Source organism: Bufo gargarizans, chromosome 5 (assembly GCF_014858855.1).
Source record: "Bufo gargarizans isolate SCDJY-AF-19 chromosome 5, ASM1485885v1, whole genome shotgun sequence".
NCBI classification, from domain to species: Eukaryota; Metazoa; Chordata; class Amphibia; order Anura; family Bufonidae; genus Bufo; species Bufo gargarizans.
Window position 1 is genome coordinate 173,423,187 of NC_058084.1, and position 16,928 is coordinate 173,440,114.

Below are 16,928 nucleotides of genomic sequence, written 5' to 3' on the forward strand. Positions count from 1 at the left end.
TAGATCTGTGGTGCTATTAGACTTTTTACCTTTTGTGTTTCTCTTCTCTTTAATAAAATTGTTTGATACATGATTTGAGTGCCTGCTTCTTTTGCCACACTCCCTTTCTTGTTGTACATGCTTGCTGCTTTTGGGTGTGGCAGCCTGAGCTCCCCATTTATGTAAAGCTTTACAGTGGTGCCTGTCTACATGCCATCTTGCCTTTATCTACTGTAAGTTTTGGTGCCATATGCTGGAAAAAAAATAGGAGAAGAAGAAACAGGCCGCCCCAGTGTACAAATACCAAGAGTATCGAGAAAAATGCGCTGCAGGAACAACTGCTAATTCTACTAATGGTGTCTGGGGGACAGCGACAAAAAGGTCCTGTGTTCAATGGAGGCAGGGGCAGTACGCCTGTGTACAATGGAGGCAGGGGCAGTACGCCTGTGTACAATGGAGGCGGGGGCAGTACGCCTGTGTACAATGGAGGCGGGGGCAGTACGCCTGTGTACAATGGAGGCAGGGGCAGTACGCCTGTGTACAATGGAGGCAGGGGCAGTACGCCTGTGTACAATGGAGGCAGGGGCAGTACGCCTGTGTACAATGGAGGCAGGGGCAGTACGCCTGTGTACAATGGAGGCAGGGGCAGTACCCCTGTGTACAATGAAGGCAGGGGCAGTACCCCTGTGTACAATGGAGGCAGGGGCAGTACACCTGTGTACAATGGAGGCAGGGGCAGTACGCCTGTGTACAATGGAGGCAGAGGCAGTACACCTGTGTACAATGGAGGCAGAGGCAGTACACCTGTGTACAATGGAGGCAGAGGCAGTACACCTGTGTACAATGGAGGCAGAGGCAGTACACCTGTGTACTATGGAGGCAGTGGTGCACTGGACATCAGCAGCAGAGCAGAGAGTTTGTGCTGCTCTACAGTCACCTGCTGATGCTGCGGTCTGTGGCCCCACAATGTGCATGCTAAACTTTTCTGATGGTCAGCCTGAACAGGAACAATGTGCAGTATTCGGGTCCATTCACACGTCCGTAGGTGTTTTGCGGATCTGCAAAACACGGACACCGGCAATGTGTGTGTCTGCATTTTTGCCTGCACTATAATAGAAAATGCCTTTTCTTGTCTGCAGTTGCGGACAAGAATTGGACATGTTCTATTTTTTTTTTTTCGGGAATGGAATTGCCAATCTGGAAATACGGATGCGGACAGCACATAGCATCTGTTCCAACCCCATTGAAAATGAATGGGGGGAAAAAAATTGCGGACGTGTGAATGGACCATTTCCACCCTCCATCCTCATGGAAGCCATATGATGGGGGATGCCGTAGCACAAAACCCGTCCTATTTACATTCTAGGATGGGCTTCTGACCATAGCCACTTTAATTTACAGTGTTATCCCCTTAGAGAAAAAGAAAATCTGTTGTTAACTAGAAGTAACATCAGTGGGCAACTTAAATGAACAGGTTCCCTATTAAAGCTCACATCCAGTACAAGCCCCAAAGCATAAGATAAGGTCTCTGGCTTTTGTGAACTCATCTTACATGTTACTACTGTGCCAGTTCTAAAACAGTGGGCGGGGCATGGCAGGGAAGGGGAGGGGCTGGTAAGCGGCTCTCATTCATCATTTTCTATACCTGTTTCAGGCGTAGAAAAAGGTCTAAATGAAAGACAGGAAGCTGGCTTACATTTAGAAGTGGCGCTGGATGAGCCGAAGTTACGTAGAGGCCGGTGTCTAAAACGCCGGTCTTAATAAATGTGCCCCAATATTTCATAGTTTGCTGTGCAGTCGGGAACACTACTTATACAGCCGGTTTTTCTGGTCCAGTTTAAATAATTGTATAATAGTTATCCAAGACCTTAGCCTTCCAAGCTGCATTCTTACATGCATTTTTACACTTGTGGACATGAACCGCAGTACCCATCATGTAACTAACATATACTATATGCTCTCTTTCTCTATCCTCAAAAGAATCAAAAAGATAAGAGGTCTGGTGCCATGACAGATCTTCTTCAATTGGGGTCCTTTGACAGCCAACAATAATTGGTAATTCTCCAGTTCTAAATCTTTCTTCACTGACGTCCAAACTACTCCAGAAGCCAAAATACCTAGAGGCCTGAGATTTGATAGGCAAAGTTTTTTTAATTATTGTTAATAGCAGTATGTGAACAGTAGTGCAATATCCATACGTCAGGATAAGCGCATATAAACAAGATAATACTATATAAACTAACAAAAGGTTTTAAATATTATATATCCACAATTTACAGTTGGTGTACACATGAGAATAAGACAACAGGAGTTATCCAAACATTTACTAGTGAAGGCCTTTCCTCACAACAGATCATCAATATCTGACCAGCAGAGGTCCAACCACCCATACTCCTGAAAATCAGCTGTTTTGGGGTAGATCGGGTGCCGGACTGCAGATCACTGGGTGGTGGATGGAGCAGGTTACTGCAGTGCTGCTCCCATTGAAGCTAATGGGAACAGCCCTAAAGTAACCAGCTCCCTCCACTACACAATGGGTGAAGCTGTGTAGTTCTGGTGCTGACTTCTAGTGCCAAAACTACCCCTAACAGCCGATTTGTAGAGGTGCGGTTTGTGGGACCACCACCACACTCAGATACTGATGGCCTGCGCTGGGGACAGGCCATCAATAGCAAAATTCTGGACAACCCCATTAATATCAAAGAGAACATTTCCAAAGACACCTAATATTGAGTTTTCGTACCAGACTTGGTAAGCTGATGTCAGAGCTGTAGCCTGGTTTTACAAGAATGGCCTAGCATTGTATTTGGCCAGTACTACGCGAGTAAGGTCTAAGGCCTAAATCTTCCAGTTTTAAGACAAGTTTATTTCCACACTTTCACAATGCCATCTCGTGATGCCGTTACTATAAAACCTTGTGTCGTTTGGAAGGTGGCAATATCTGTAATAATATCATGGTGTCCAGCTGGCAATGACTCCGGTCCTCTTCGTGGAGCATCTTCACTGGGTCCCATAGTATGCTTATTTTGGATTTCCTAGAAGTTAAAATATATTTTTATGAAGAAATCTAATTTTTTTTATTTTAAAGATTCACATGTTTAAAGGGGATGTCCAAGATTGGAATAAAATCTACCCGTTATCAGTTGGGGGAAGGGGAGTAAATTCCATAAAAACCCCTCTAAGGACTTTTTTTTTACTTGGATGTAGCAATGATATGATGACAACAGCATGTGATGTCATCACTGCAGCAGCCAATCACTGAGTTCAGTGGGGTAAACATGTGTTGTCGAAGTGACGTCACTGATTCAGCCAAGTAAATAAAGTCCAGTGAGAGGAAGCGGAGTAGTGGTGCTGGAATGACAAGGGATTTACCTGGCATTGGCTCCTAAACTGAAATATTTAAGAGCCACATAACATTTTTGAAAAAATGATCCAAAGTGGTAACTATGATACAATGCTATATCCCATGTGCCCCTGCTGCAGTCCAACACTGCATACAAGTTTGAAATACACTTCTGTCTATTATTGGCAGATTGCTACTATGTAAATCTAGTAGCAAACTAGCCCCCACCTTCCGACATGTTTCATCACATTTGTGGCGTCATCATGGGTGTCCATTTGACGTATACGTTTAAAAAAAAAAAAAAAACGCAGCACACCACGTTTTTTTTTTTTATCTACACAGTCCGGTAAAGAAAAATGTATACTTTTTTTTTTTTTTTACAATGGAACTCTATGATGAACAGATACCACTGCATGCAATCAGTCGGAGGCATCTGTTTAACAGATAAGTTTTTTTTGTATGCGTTAAACGGATGGGAAAAACATTATGCGAACCCACCCTAAGATGGATATAAACCAGTTATTAAAGGTGTCTTCTAGTTGTATGTATATAAACCATTATTGCTACATACAGTTTTATGTGTCTTTCTAATAATCTTACGTCCCATTTGAAGATCTTTGCTTGCTGTCAGTGGCTGACTACACCTGTGACATGATCCTACACTATGTATCGACCTACACTGAGCCTATCCCTACTGTAGAGGTCAATGTAGGGAACACTGCTCTAGATGTAAAGTAGAATGCTTTTTGTTCGGATGATTTGATAGCTGGACTCCCAATAAAGAAGGTAGAGACTTTTTATTAGGGGCCGTTCGCAGAGTCCTTTGTTAGTTGAACTTGGTGCCAATCTTATTACTGGATTTTACATGTTACCTGAACAACTTCTGTGCCCTCAATTATCTTGCTGAAATAAGAGACGGACGGCAGATTGTTAGTGCTTCCGGCTATTATGTAGGATCTCTTTGGACAGGCCAGGTTCCAGAATCTGAAAACAAAAAATCGCAAGAATGTGTAAGACATAGCACAGTGTCTCCTAAATTGCAAGATGTGCTCCCAGTAACTTGGCTGCAGGATTCCATCTTGAGATCGCTTAATGGATGGTGATTTCCCAAAACAGCCTTTATCCCCACCTCAGTATAGAGAATTTGAAATTTCCAGCAGTATATGATTGGAATGCTTTAGTGCCAATAATGACATTATATTTTTTATTTATTTTACGCACTTATATAGCGCTGACATAGTCTCCAATGGAGCTCACAATCCAAGTTCCCTATCAATATGTCTTTGGAGTGTGGGAGGAAACCCACGTAAACACGGGGAGAACATACAAACTCCAAAACTTGAGTCCATTGTCAGATTCAAACCTAGGACCCCAGCGCTGCAAGGAACCAATGCTAACCATTGAGCCGCCATGCTGCCCACAGGAAAATCTAAATTTAAAATATAGTACATATTTAACAATATAGTTTTTTAGTTATAAAGGAGAATTAACCTAAAATAAAATACCTTATTTTCATGTCAGACCCTGCAGTCAGTAATATAGGGTTGCCATCTGCTGGACTGCAGTAAATTCCATGAACACTGTGTGGTGATGGCTGTTAAAATGAAAAGTAAGAAACTACATTATTACTAGATAGTAAAACTTGGAACCTAATGTAACAAAAACATTTGCCATAAATATAAGGAAAGGCCAAATACAATTTATTTTATTGGGTCCTACAGCACTGGATTACCTTGATTATTCCTATAGGAGGAAGAGATGGCACATTGCAATAATTTTGCCTTCAGTTTCTGATTGGTGAGGGTCTGACTGCCGGAACCTCCAGCAATCAGGAGGCCATAGTTCTGGCCATCAATGTTTTTCCTTCCCAACCGCCACTGCTCCATTCAAGTGATCCAATCAGATCAGAACAGATCTGCCATGTAACCTTTATGTATAAATGTGGCTCTGGACGCCAATTTGAAGGGAGGCTATCACTAGGCAATATAAAAACTTTGGCACAGGGTTTCTCAAACTTTCTTCTGGGACCTTACCAACCATAACATAGTGATGACATGGCCTCACCAGTCTTCTATGTCCATGCTCAGCAAGAAAATCAATGATCAATTTATCTTTCACACGTCTCCTGTAACCAGTGGAACTTTAAAATTAGCACAAAATAACAAAACTGAGTTGTCTGGTGCTTCCAGAAAAAGAAAGTGCATCCTCGCTGTGGTCAAAAGTGCCTCCTCAGCTGCACTCAACCATTTCTGAGGTAGGGGGGCAGTCGACTAAGGCAGGCCCACCTCACTGTGTGAAAAACACATATTACCCTGTTATAACAATTATATAAAAAGGGGTTTCCCAAGTTAAATAAAAACTTGGGCAGTCCCTGTAGATACTCTAAAATAATGAGCTCCAGGACAAAATAACACAGGGAAGTTAGCAGCGAACAATGGAGGGAGATTTTCTGCATAATGCACAAGGCCACCTGTGCTTTCGACCTTTCTTACCGGGATGCTCATGTTCACTATCTCAGGCGGTGCCCAAAAAGCTGGCTTACTCCATGGCTTGTGGGAGTGCTCCTGTTTGCAGCCAATCTGGCTGCGGGCACTTAAATATGAATTAGATCAGTATGGGCGTGGAGATTCGTCCTACCCCACAGTAGTGTATTCGTTATATATCCAGAGATACCCCGATGCGGATTTGTCAGACGTAGTAGCATTTAAGGGATTACACCTGCTTATCTTATCAGTCAAAAAGTGTATTTTGAGATATTGGCTAGAGACCAAAGTTCCTTCCTGGGAGGAAGCAATAGGCACCATGAAAGATCTGCAGTCCATGGATAGGCTAGATACAGAACAAAATAAGGAAAAGGCCATTGAACGATTTTTCTCCAAATGGAGGAAGTTTATAGAATATTCCCTGACGGACAAGGATATAGGGGACTGATACCTTTTAAAGGGAACCTGACATCACCTTTATGCTGCCAATACTAACAGCAGTATAAAGTAGAGACAGGTGAGTAAGTAAGTGGTTGCCAAGAACCAACACCACAATCATTGCAGATTCGGCCTGGAAAAGAGTCACGGCCACCTGAGAAGAGTCCTGGTTATTCATGAATTCCTGCTCTCCCTGCCACCTGCTGATGTCTGACAGTCTTCTACCTAGTTTTCTCCCTTTCTCTCTAGGAGAGAACTGCCAATCATCAGCATATGGGTGAGAGCAGGAGATTATGGATAACCAGGACTCTTCTCTGGTAGATTTGATTCTTTTATAGTCCTGGGCTGCAATGATTATGATACTGGTTCTCGGCAACCACTTACTTTTAGCTCATGAGTGACACACCGCTGACATCAGCATTTCTGTCACTATTTTATGCTGCCCTCAGTGAGTTCAGCATAAAGTTGATGACAGGGTCCCTTTAAAACATGCTACATGGTACTTGGAGGCCCAAGAGAAGATTGGGTAGACTGGCCTCAGAGTGGGACAGGGGCTCTCTGGTGAGTATTCACGATGACTGGGATTAGCAGCGTTCAATGTGGAGCAACTGTGGGATTCGGGGTGTTCATGGGGAGGAGGGAGAGAAAGAAAAATGCATTGGGAAGACACTGTGGTCACTATACAAGTCATGATGGGCAATGGTCTGGTTATACAGACTTCTTATGGCTGTATCTCTGTAAGAACGCAAATGTCCAGTTTACGTACTTTACATTGGGCAATGTAATGATTCTTTTTGAAGCATGACTAGCTTATCATATAGCTTTGTATTCCTCCTAATCTTAATAAAAATGTGTTAATTTTTTTTTATAATGAGCTCCAGTGCTCCTCCAGCCAATAATGAGCTCCAGTCCTCCTCGCACACAGGTTATCGCTGCAGCCAAGCATTGGCCTCAGCAGTCACGTTCCATATACTGCTGAGGTCAGTGACTGGCTGCACAGTGACCTGCATGTATGGAATGGCACTGCTACAGCCAGGAAGATGACATCAGCAGCTGGGAGGACCAGAGTACATCACTGGAAGCAGCAGGAGAGAAAAAGGTGTGACTATCATTTCTTTTGATATTTTACCATATTTACAGGGGCTACCAGAGTTTTCATTTAACAACCCCTCTTAGAACACTGCCGACCGCATCCAAGAATGATTATAACCATACCTGCATTTCTGAGAGTGGAGGAGCATTGCTGGCCCATAATGTGAATCTTCTATCTCCAGTCTCCATGTCCCACATGGAGACTTCATTATTGCCTTGAACGGCTAGGAGTTGGATGAGAAAAGCAGGAAGTCCCAGTTATTTACAAACACAGACATAAAACACGGTAATAATGCCGAGATTTAAAATTTATAGTTAAAAACTGATATGAAAAGTTAATTTTATAGGGTAAAAAAAATATATATCATTTTAAAAAAATTTTTTTGCAACAGTACAAGAACAAAATCATATTCTCTCTGTATACTTCTATGTATGGCCACCTGAACTGGGAGCCGGATGGAAGGGGGGAAGTTGCAGTTGAGAGAAGGAAGAAGGCAGTCTGAAATGGTCATGCTTTATAGTCGCTTGTGTGAACTATACACATCTTGAACTTTTATTTTACCCCTTAAAGACTCTGCACTTTTTTCATTGCCCCATTCTGCAAGCCATGACTTTTCTACTCCTCCGCCAACTAAACTGTATGGGGGCTTGTTTTTTACGGGATGATTTGTACTTTCAATGGCACAATTTCAGGATGCATACAATTTATTGACTACATTTTAGTAGATAATGAACAGAAGTGAATAAGGGAGGAAACACTGCAGTAGCGATCTATCCTGCCACACTCAGTATGCCCTGGCCGATGTAATCAGGACGGAGCAAACGAGCACAGATCAATGTGTTATCTTCCATCAGTTCTCGCACTATCCAAAGATCGGGCAGTGTAATACCATCATTGGTTTCATAGTATGTATTACGAAAATGGCAATGCCAATTATGTGTAGTGCTATATGGTCTTATTATTTTTTTTTAGACAAACATTTTTTGGGGAAAATTGTGTTTTTTGTGTACTTTTCTGATAAGTGATATGACACTCAGCAATATTTCTGCACTACTGTGTGATATGGCTGCCACCAAATTAGGCCCTGCCTCTGGTGGGAGCTAACAGGAGTACAAACATGGCAGACCAAAGGGCCTTCATTAGGCCCCTGGTTGCCACAACTACCCATTGACACCCTGTGATCGCATTGCAGCGAGCCGATGGTGGTGTTACAAACCTTTTAGAGGGCACTACTGTATGGCGTGCAGTTCAACTACCCAAGCTACCCTCTGTATGTGTATGACGCAGTGCACAAAAGAGTTAAACGTAGGGATGATAGAACTTGTGTTTTCAAGTTCGCCGTTCAAGGTTCGGGTTAGGGTACTTTCACACTAGTGGCAGGACGGATCCGACAGGCTGTTCACCCTGTCAGATCCATCCTGCCACTATTTCGCTGTGCTGCCGCTCTGTCCCCATTGACTATAATGGGGATAGGGGCGGAGCTCCAACGCAGCACGTCAGTGCACAACGAGAGGCCGCCAGACTAAAAGTACTGCATGTCCGACTTTTTAGTCCGGCGGCCTTTCACCGCGCACTGCCTTGCTGCGCTGAAGCTCTGCCCCCGTCCCCATTATAGTCAATGGGGACAGAGCGGCAGTCTGGCAGCATGGTGAAATAGTGGCAGGACGGATCCGACAGGGTGAAGCTCTGCCCCCGTCCCCATTATAGTCAATGGGGACAGAGCGGCAGTCTGGCAGCATGGCGAAATAGTGGCAGGACGGATCCGACAGGGTGAAGCTCTGCCCCCGTCCCCATTATAGTCAATGGGGACACAGCGGCAGTCTGGTAGCATGGCGAAATAGTGGCAGGACGGATCCGACAGGGTGAACAGCCTGTCGGATCCGTCCTGCAGCTAGTGTGAAAGTACCCTTATCTAAGAATTTTGTTATGGATTCTGCTATCACGGACCGTGGTAACGGAATCCATAACAGAATTCTTAGATAACCTGAACCTTGTACGCCGAACTTGAAACCACAAGTGTGCTCATCCCAAATTAAAGGTAACCTCACTGAGGGCAGCATCGTATAATGAGACATGCTGATTTCAGCAGTCTGTCACTTCTGCAATGGCAGTCAGTATTTTCAGAGTATTGATATACTGAACTGCGCAGCAACTGCAAGTGCGACAAGAGAGTCCAATGAGACTCGATATCCTCACGCTTCCCCCCCTTCCTGACGACGACTGGCAGGTTTCTTTCCTTAGCATAGTACAGGTGACAGGTTTCCTCTAAGGTTAAGGTCTTGCACATCTCTGAAAACTAAAGGAAAACCTACCGACCAATCACAGCAGAGCTTTCATTTCATATTCTCTTTTTGAAAAATGGAAGCTCTGCTGTGATTGGTTGTTATAAGCAACAGTTGTCATTTTCTACAGTTTCAGAAATCTCAATCTCATGTAATTTGACCTTTGGGTTGTACAGAAGCCTGTGCTCAGGAAATGAAAAACCAAACTATGTGAATGCCAGAGAATGTATTTTAGATTAAGAGGAGCGACTTAGTGGATTTTCCAGCATGTCAATGGAAGTGATTTTGCTAAAAAAACAGCTATTTGGTATTAACATTAGACCTCTGCTTAACGTCAAGAATCCAAATAAAATGGATTAACAGACAGATGACTCAACCTTCTAATCAGAAACAAAGCCTCTAGAGCAGTGATGTCGAACCTTTTAGAGGCCGAGTGCCCAAACTGCAACCCAAAACCCACTTATTTATCGTAAAGTGCCTACACGGTATATATTCCATGTACTTTATCATTTAGCTATTAAATCCTGCCTACATTCAGTGCCCTGCCTGTACTGTTTATAGCGCTCCCTGCGCTGATGAATGGCAGGAAAAGTCTAAGGCATATTGGTACACCATAGACTTTTTTCACAGTGCGGGTGCCCACAGAGAAGGCTCTGAGTGCCGCCTCTGGCACCCGTGCCATAGGTTCGCCATCACTGCTCTAGAGGAACTAAATAAGCAGATATCTGGATGAGTTAATTAGCTCCCGACAACGCATGACACTGATTGATTTTATTTCTGACCTCTACATGATCAGAAATCACAACTGTGTCTTTGCGACAGGATTTCCCAGCAAGCAACTGTTTAGATCTCACTGTCTGGCAGTAACTTCATCATGGTCTATTAGGACATATGGACTCCATCCAGCAGGTTCCATCCATGCATCATATGGTTGACCATTAAAGGGGTTTTCTCATCATAGACAATGGAGACATATCGCTAGGATATGCCCCCATTGTCTTATAGGTGCTGGTTCAAGTTCTGGGACCCGCACCTATATTGAGAACGGAGCCCGCAAGGTGGTGGCTGGAGGACTCCGGTATGGCCACCACCAAGCTGGCTTCCCATAGGAGTGAATGGGAGCGTACCGCACATGCGCAGCCCGTTTCAATCATTTCTATGGGGCCGACGGTAATAGCCGAGCCAGCGCTCGACTATTTTCGCTGGCCCCATAGAAAATGAATGGAGGACGGCTGCGCATGCACAGTGCTCCCTCCTTTACTTGCGGGGCACGAGCACCTATAAGACAATGGAGACATATCCTAGCGATATGCCCCCATTGTTCACGATGAGACAACCCCTTTATGGTGCATTGAAGGCAAGTAATGCCACAATACTCCTCTAGAGAAAATGTATAGCCAGACATGGCGTCCCCCAGCAATGCTGATCACCAGTGCTTAGAGAAGTCAGACCAACAGCCGGCTCCTGTTTAAGAATGAGCAGTCTGTAAGAGAAAACCACTCTCATGTGGGTTTTCACTGAAAATATTGTAAATGGTTGAACATTGGGGGTTCCATTACTATGGGGGTCTCCAAGGTCATACAGAGCTATGATAGAACTTGTACAGGGCTACTCCATACAATGCAGGCAAATTGGGCTTGCAGTCTACAAACCCTGGGGTCCTACCCTATCATACCCTGAACATAATAAAGCAACTCACCTGTCCAGGGTTCCGTCACTGCACAGCACCAGGAAGTGGCTTGGTCCCGTGACCACTGCAGCCAACCACAGGCCTCAGAGGTCAAAGCGGCTTGGATGATACATCACTGCTATGACATAGTATTCAAGCCACTATAACCCCTGAGGCCTGTGACTGGCTACAGCGGTCACAAGACCAAGCCGCTACCTGGACCTCCAGGGACCTAAAGAGGCTGGAAGTGGAGCAGCAGCAGGACCACTGACAGGTGAGTAGCTTATGTTCAGGGGGACAGTGGAAGACCCCAGGGGTTGTCGGCTCCAAGGTCTGACAATTCCTTTAAAGTCTTTTATGTAATTCTATGCAGGAGTTATATTATGCAGGTGTAAATAACCCCTAAAGCTGGACACATAAATTGATTCAGCCAATTTCAGTAGGACCGGCCGACCATCTAAGGCTGCTTTCACACTAGCGTTCGGGTGTCCGCTCGTGAGCTCCGTTTGAAGGGGCTCACGAGCGGACCCGAACGCAGCCGTCCAGCCCTGATGCAGTCTGAATGGAGCGGATCCGCTCAGACTGCATCAGTCTGGCGGCGTTCAGCCTCCGCTCCGCTCGCCTCCGCACGGACAGGCGGACAGCTGAACGCTGCTTGCAGCGTTCGGGTGTCCGCCTGGCCGTGCGGAGGCGTGCGGATCCGTCCAGACTTACAATGTAAGTCAATGGGGACGGATCCGTTTGAAGATGCCACAATATGGCTCAATCTTCAAGCAGATCCGTCCCCCATTGACTTTACATTGAAAGTCTGGACGGATCCGTCCGAGGCTATTTTCACACTTAGCTTTTTTTTGCCATTTTAATGCAGACGGATCCGTTCTGAACGGAGCCACCGTCTGCATTAATATGAGCGGATCCGTTCAGAACGGATCCGCCCGAACGCTAGTGTGAAAGTAGCCTAATGTGTATGGGGGTATCCTGACTTTTATTCGACATCTGGCTGTTGTTCTTCAACATGCCCGATGCTTTTGTGCTCAGCGGAGAGAACCCACCACCAAAGGAATCTGCCAGTGGCTAGCCACCTCTGATAATGTAAAATATATCCATGTTTGACTTTTCTGATAATACGGCACAGGACTATGCTGGAATATTAGGATATACTTACTGTAAGTACTGGAATAAAAACACATACTTACAGAACAATCTAGCTAGAATATATCTAAATTTCTACCTTTTTCTAATTAAAACACTGAAAGCACGTACCAGCTATGACCCAAGACTGATACATTGTATGCATGCTCAAGGGATGCATTAGGAGCCGCCGAATTCTCGACCGAGCTGGATGAGTATGGCTGGATATTGGCAACTGGAACCTCATGTCCCAGCATGCCATAGTACCACTACTGGTTCCTGCAAAAAAAAGAACAAAAGAAAGCTTCAGCAATAAAAACGATATAACAGAACACATTTATTTATATCACATAGCTGTAAACTAAAGCCTAGAACTGGACAGAGAAATCAGTTACTGTCATATACCCTCCATGCTCCATACAGTGTTGCCCCTGCCAGCCTTTCTTGCTCATTTTACCCCAGGATTAATCCTATGGACATCTATCAGCATCTTTAGTATATTTCATTCTAATGATCGCAGAAGAATTGAGACAAGCGGACAGGCACTTTCTACATGTGCTAACATTTACAAGTAGAAATATAGGGGGTCATTTACATGAAAGTAAGGGCTCCGTGCCCAAGTTGCGGACTGCAAATAGTGGTCCGCAATACACAGGCACCGGTCGCGTGAATCCCATATTGCAGTGCGCACCCACTGACTTGAATGAGTTAGAGATCTGCAAAACACGGAAAAGCACGGGCCTGAAAGTTAACAGAAGCGCTTAGGAGTGTTTCTGGGGGCTTCTGATCCATGCCTCGGCACCGCAAAATAGGACATGTCCTATATTTTGCCGTATCTAGCCGATCACGGACCTATTCGAGTCCATGGATCTGCATGCACAGGAGAGTGCATATGCAGTATATTACAGACTCACCGTTTGCGGTCCGCAATACGGGCACGGAGCCTTTATGTTCATCTGAATGAGCCCTAACCATGAAATGTTTCCTTTATTGTAACATAGCTTGTATTACTAGCATTGCATGTATCTAAGTAAGGCCTTTAAAGGGGATGTGCCACAAAAAAATATTCTACATTTTTAAATGGTCACCTGGATCTGAATAATATTGTAATTGCATGTAATAAAAAATGTAGTATAGCCACTGAGTTATTCAATAAAATGTATCTGTATAGCGCCACCTGCTGTTTTTTCTATTCCTTAATTCTCTGTCCACCTTAACAGGTGGTCACACAAGATCATTTTAAATCTTTAACTGCCATCAGCCATATCGTCTGTTACAAGTTGTGACAGTTACAGGGAGACCTACAGCAGAAAGGATACACTCCCTGAGAAAGGACATATTCCCTCAGAGCAAGTCTGAAATAAATCTAGAAGAAAGACTGGAGCAATGAATGGGGAGATCTCTGGATCCATGTGAGGTACAGGGCCGGTTCTAGCTTTGTTAGAAAGAAATGGTCATGTACTACATGATGTCTGATTTTTACATCAATCATGTCATAACCCCTTTGTATGCATTTGTGCATTCACACCCTAGTAGTTTTCCACTGACCATGGGTCCAAGGTGACACCAGGGAAGCATGCCCTATCCCTCATGCACATTATAGTCTGTGTGTCCCTAAAAACCATGGACACAACACAAATGGCATCACTGTTTGGTCCGTGGTTTTCATGAACCACTGACAGCAGATGCTCTTGAAATGAATTTTTAGCTTAGCAGTGTACGTGGAATATGAATGACATACAGAGGATCGAAAATGGAAACACAGATTCTTAATGGACATCTTCATGCATGAACCACTTACCATCTAAGGCTACTTTCACACTTGTGTTCGGAGCAGATCCGTCTGGTATCTGCACAGACGGATCCGCTCCTATAATGCAAACGATGGTATCCGTTCAGAACAGATCCGTCTGTATTATATGTCAGAAAAAAAGTCTAAGTCTAATTGTTAGTCAGACGGATCCGTCCAGACTTTACATTGAAAGTCAATGGGGGACGGATCCGTTTGAAATTGCACCATATTGTGTCAACGTCAAACGGATCCGTCCCCATTGACTTACATTGTAAGTCTGGATGGATCCGTTTGGCTCCGCACGGCCAGGCGGACACAAAAACGCTACAAGCTGCGTTCGGGTGTCCACCTGCTGAGCGGAACGAAGGCCAAACGGAGCCATACTGATGCATTCTGAGCGGATCCGCATCCACTCAGAATGCATTGGGGATGAACGGATCCGTTCGGGGCCACTTGTGAGAGCTTTCAAACGGAACTCACAAGCGGAACCCCGAACGCAAGTGTGAAAGTAGCCTTACATAGGTGTGTGAAAAAGGCCTAACTCTGCACTAAAAAGCTAAGCAATACAGTCAGCTTATGTAGTGACGGAGAGTATATTGCCATAAAGAGAAACATACCAATACACAGCCAGCACTGATGGATATCCACTGCAAATGAGGTTATCAGCCCTAATCGCAAATCGTGTTTCAAAGTCCAGGCATTACTAGAAGATCTCAGATCCCACCCAACCAAAGATCCATTGACTGTTGCATAAGCAAGCACAGACTGTGATCCTGAATTGAACAGGTGCATATCTACTACACATCCATCCTCCCGTAGATCCAGACACCTAGTTACAAAAATGAAAAAAAATAAAAAATAAATAAATGTTAAAAGGGTCTTCATGTTGACATAGGGAATTATAAAATAAGTCAAGTAAGTATGTCGACAGTAAGACATTTTGTTGTTGACACCAGGTGTACTTCATGCCCACGGATGTAGCCTTGCCGCAATCACGACTGTAGTTTTCTTAAGGTGTACCTCCTCTGAAGACACTTCCCAAGACATGTATGTCTGCAATATCACAGGCCGGTGCTTTCATTCTGTAGTAATCATCACCAGACACCTCGCCGCACATCTGCAATTGGTAGGGGACAATAATGGTTTCCTAACCCACCAGAAGTCTGTCTCTGCTATGAGCTGAGCAGCAGATGTTTTAGATTCTGTGCAGGTGCCTATGAGATAGATATGCCTACCCAGGCTCATTACTGGAAGAAAGTGCGGAGGAGGTGTTGATTATCTCTGAATGGAGGCATGGACCATACTGCGAACATAACATTGAAAAAGCTAGCTGTGATGCTGGAGGCTTTGAAGAAACAGTTCTAGGAATTTTACTAGAACTGCTTCTATGAAAACCACATGAGGTCTTTACACGTAAGTTTCAAAGCAACTCTTCGGCCGAATTAAAGGATTTGTCTCAACAAAAAAGCAATCCCTTTCAAAGTGCGGACCTAGCGTCCAGCTCCCTTTCCTGGCAAACAGCTCAGTTAACAATTGGTCAGCTTGGCACTTCCTGAGCAGAGACCACTGTAGGTGAAATGTAGCTCAGAAGATGATGGGCCGACCATCTAATACAAGGACAGCTCCAGCCTGCCAGAATAGAAACTGCTTGTACAGAGTAGCCCTCACTTCTGACTCATAGAGGGAAGTATTGTGCGGCCATATGTCGTAATAGGTTTAATGGAAAGGGGAGTCTTTGTGAGGCATCAGTCCCTATAAAGAGTCACTGTATTTTCACACAACTTTACATAAATCAATAGTACAAGCGACCAGAACAAACTTTGTAATATGTTTTATCAGTGAGAAATGTCTAGTTGTCATCTTATCAGCTGTTTACCTACCCCAACCCCCACCCCCTTTCAAATTGCTTTTAACTTGAAAAAAATGCATTGAATTATGTTTCCAGATGGAGCATGTCAATACAAGTCTAGGGAGTGGGCAGGGGGAATAGTGAGCAGCAGCATGCGTAAGACAGGACTCAAACAATAAAGAGACTGGACAGCTACTAAGAAGATTTATATCTCCACACAAGTGCTAAATTCACAAACATACAGGTCAGTACTTCTCTTTAATGTCCCTCATTATCCTGGGGCTGGTTCTGAATGAAATAAAAGGTTAGGAAGCAACTTCTCCTCTACTTTCTGTGTGCGGTGGATTGCAGCTAGTTTTCACCTACCATGTCTGACAGATCTGCAAACTGGATGTTTAGTATGTGCAGAGGTTAACTGCTACAAAATGCAAGATACAAATTATATAGTGGCCAGAAATAGTTCTTCTTCATCTACACATACTGTACTATTGATCAATGCAGAGTTTGTTGAAAGATTATGTACATTTTAAAAGGGTTGGCCACTACATACTTTACACAACATTGTAAGAGGCAGGGTAAAAATGACTTTCCAAATATACTTTATTTAAAAAATCTGTCTACTAATCTTTTTATAGTAAGCCACTCCCCCCGAGTCCCGCTCTGCCATGCAGCCAGCTTGTCCATCGCTGCACGCGACATGGAGGAGCTTTAGAGAAAGCTCGTCCATGCCTTTATTGTAACTGCAGATGCGCTGCTTTTCCTAATCTGCCTAAGGCCTCTTTCACACGGGCGTCATGGATTTGGGCCGGATAAGATGCGGGTGCGTCGCAGGAAAATGCGTGATTTTTCCACGTGTGTGCAAAACATTT

General features: G+C 44.2%; 1 protein-coding gene across 1 annotated transcript in view; it reads right to left on the minus strand.

The window, feature by feature from the left end:
* Positions 1 to 2,110: 2,110 nt before the first annotated feature.
* The window catches only part of PIK3R4 (phosphoinositide-3-kinase regulatory subunit 4), a 69,730-nt gene continuing 54,912 nt past the window's right edge, over positions 2,111 to 16,928 (minus strand). Inside the window, exons 15-20 of the mRNA XM_044293318.1 lie at positions 14,828 to 15,039; positions 12,551 to 12,697; positions 7,459 to 7,559; positions 4,828 to 4,916; positions 4,195 to 4,306; positions 2,111 to 3,014 (exon numbers count right to left, since the gene is read on the minus strand). Of these exons, the coding sequence (XP_044149253.1) occupies positions 2,844 to 3,014; positions 4,195 to 4,306; positions 4,828 to 4,916; positions 7,459 to 7,559; positions 12,551 to 12,697; positions 14,828 to 15,039 (832 nt within the window). The 3' untranslated portion in view covers positions 2,111 to 2,843. The remainder of the gene's footprint in view (positions 3,015 to 4,194; positions 4,307 to 4,827; positions 4,917 to 7,458; positions 7,560 to 12,550; positions 12,698 to 14,827; positions 15,040 to 16,928) is intronic.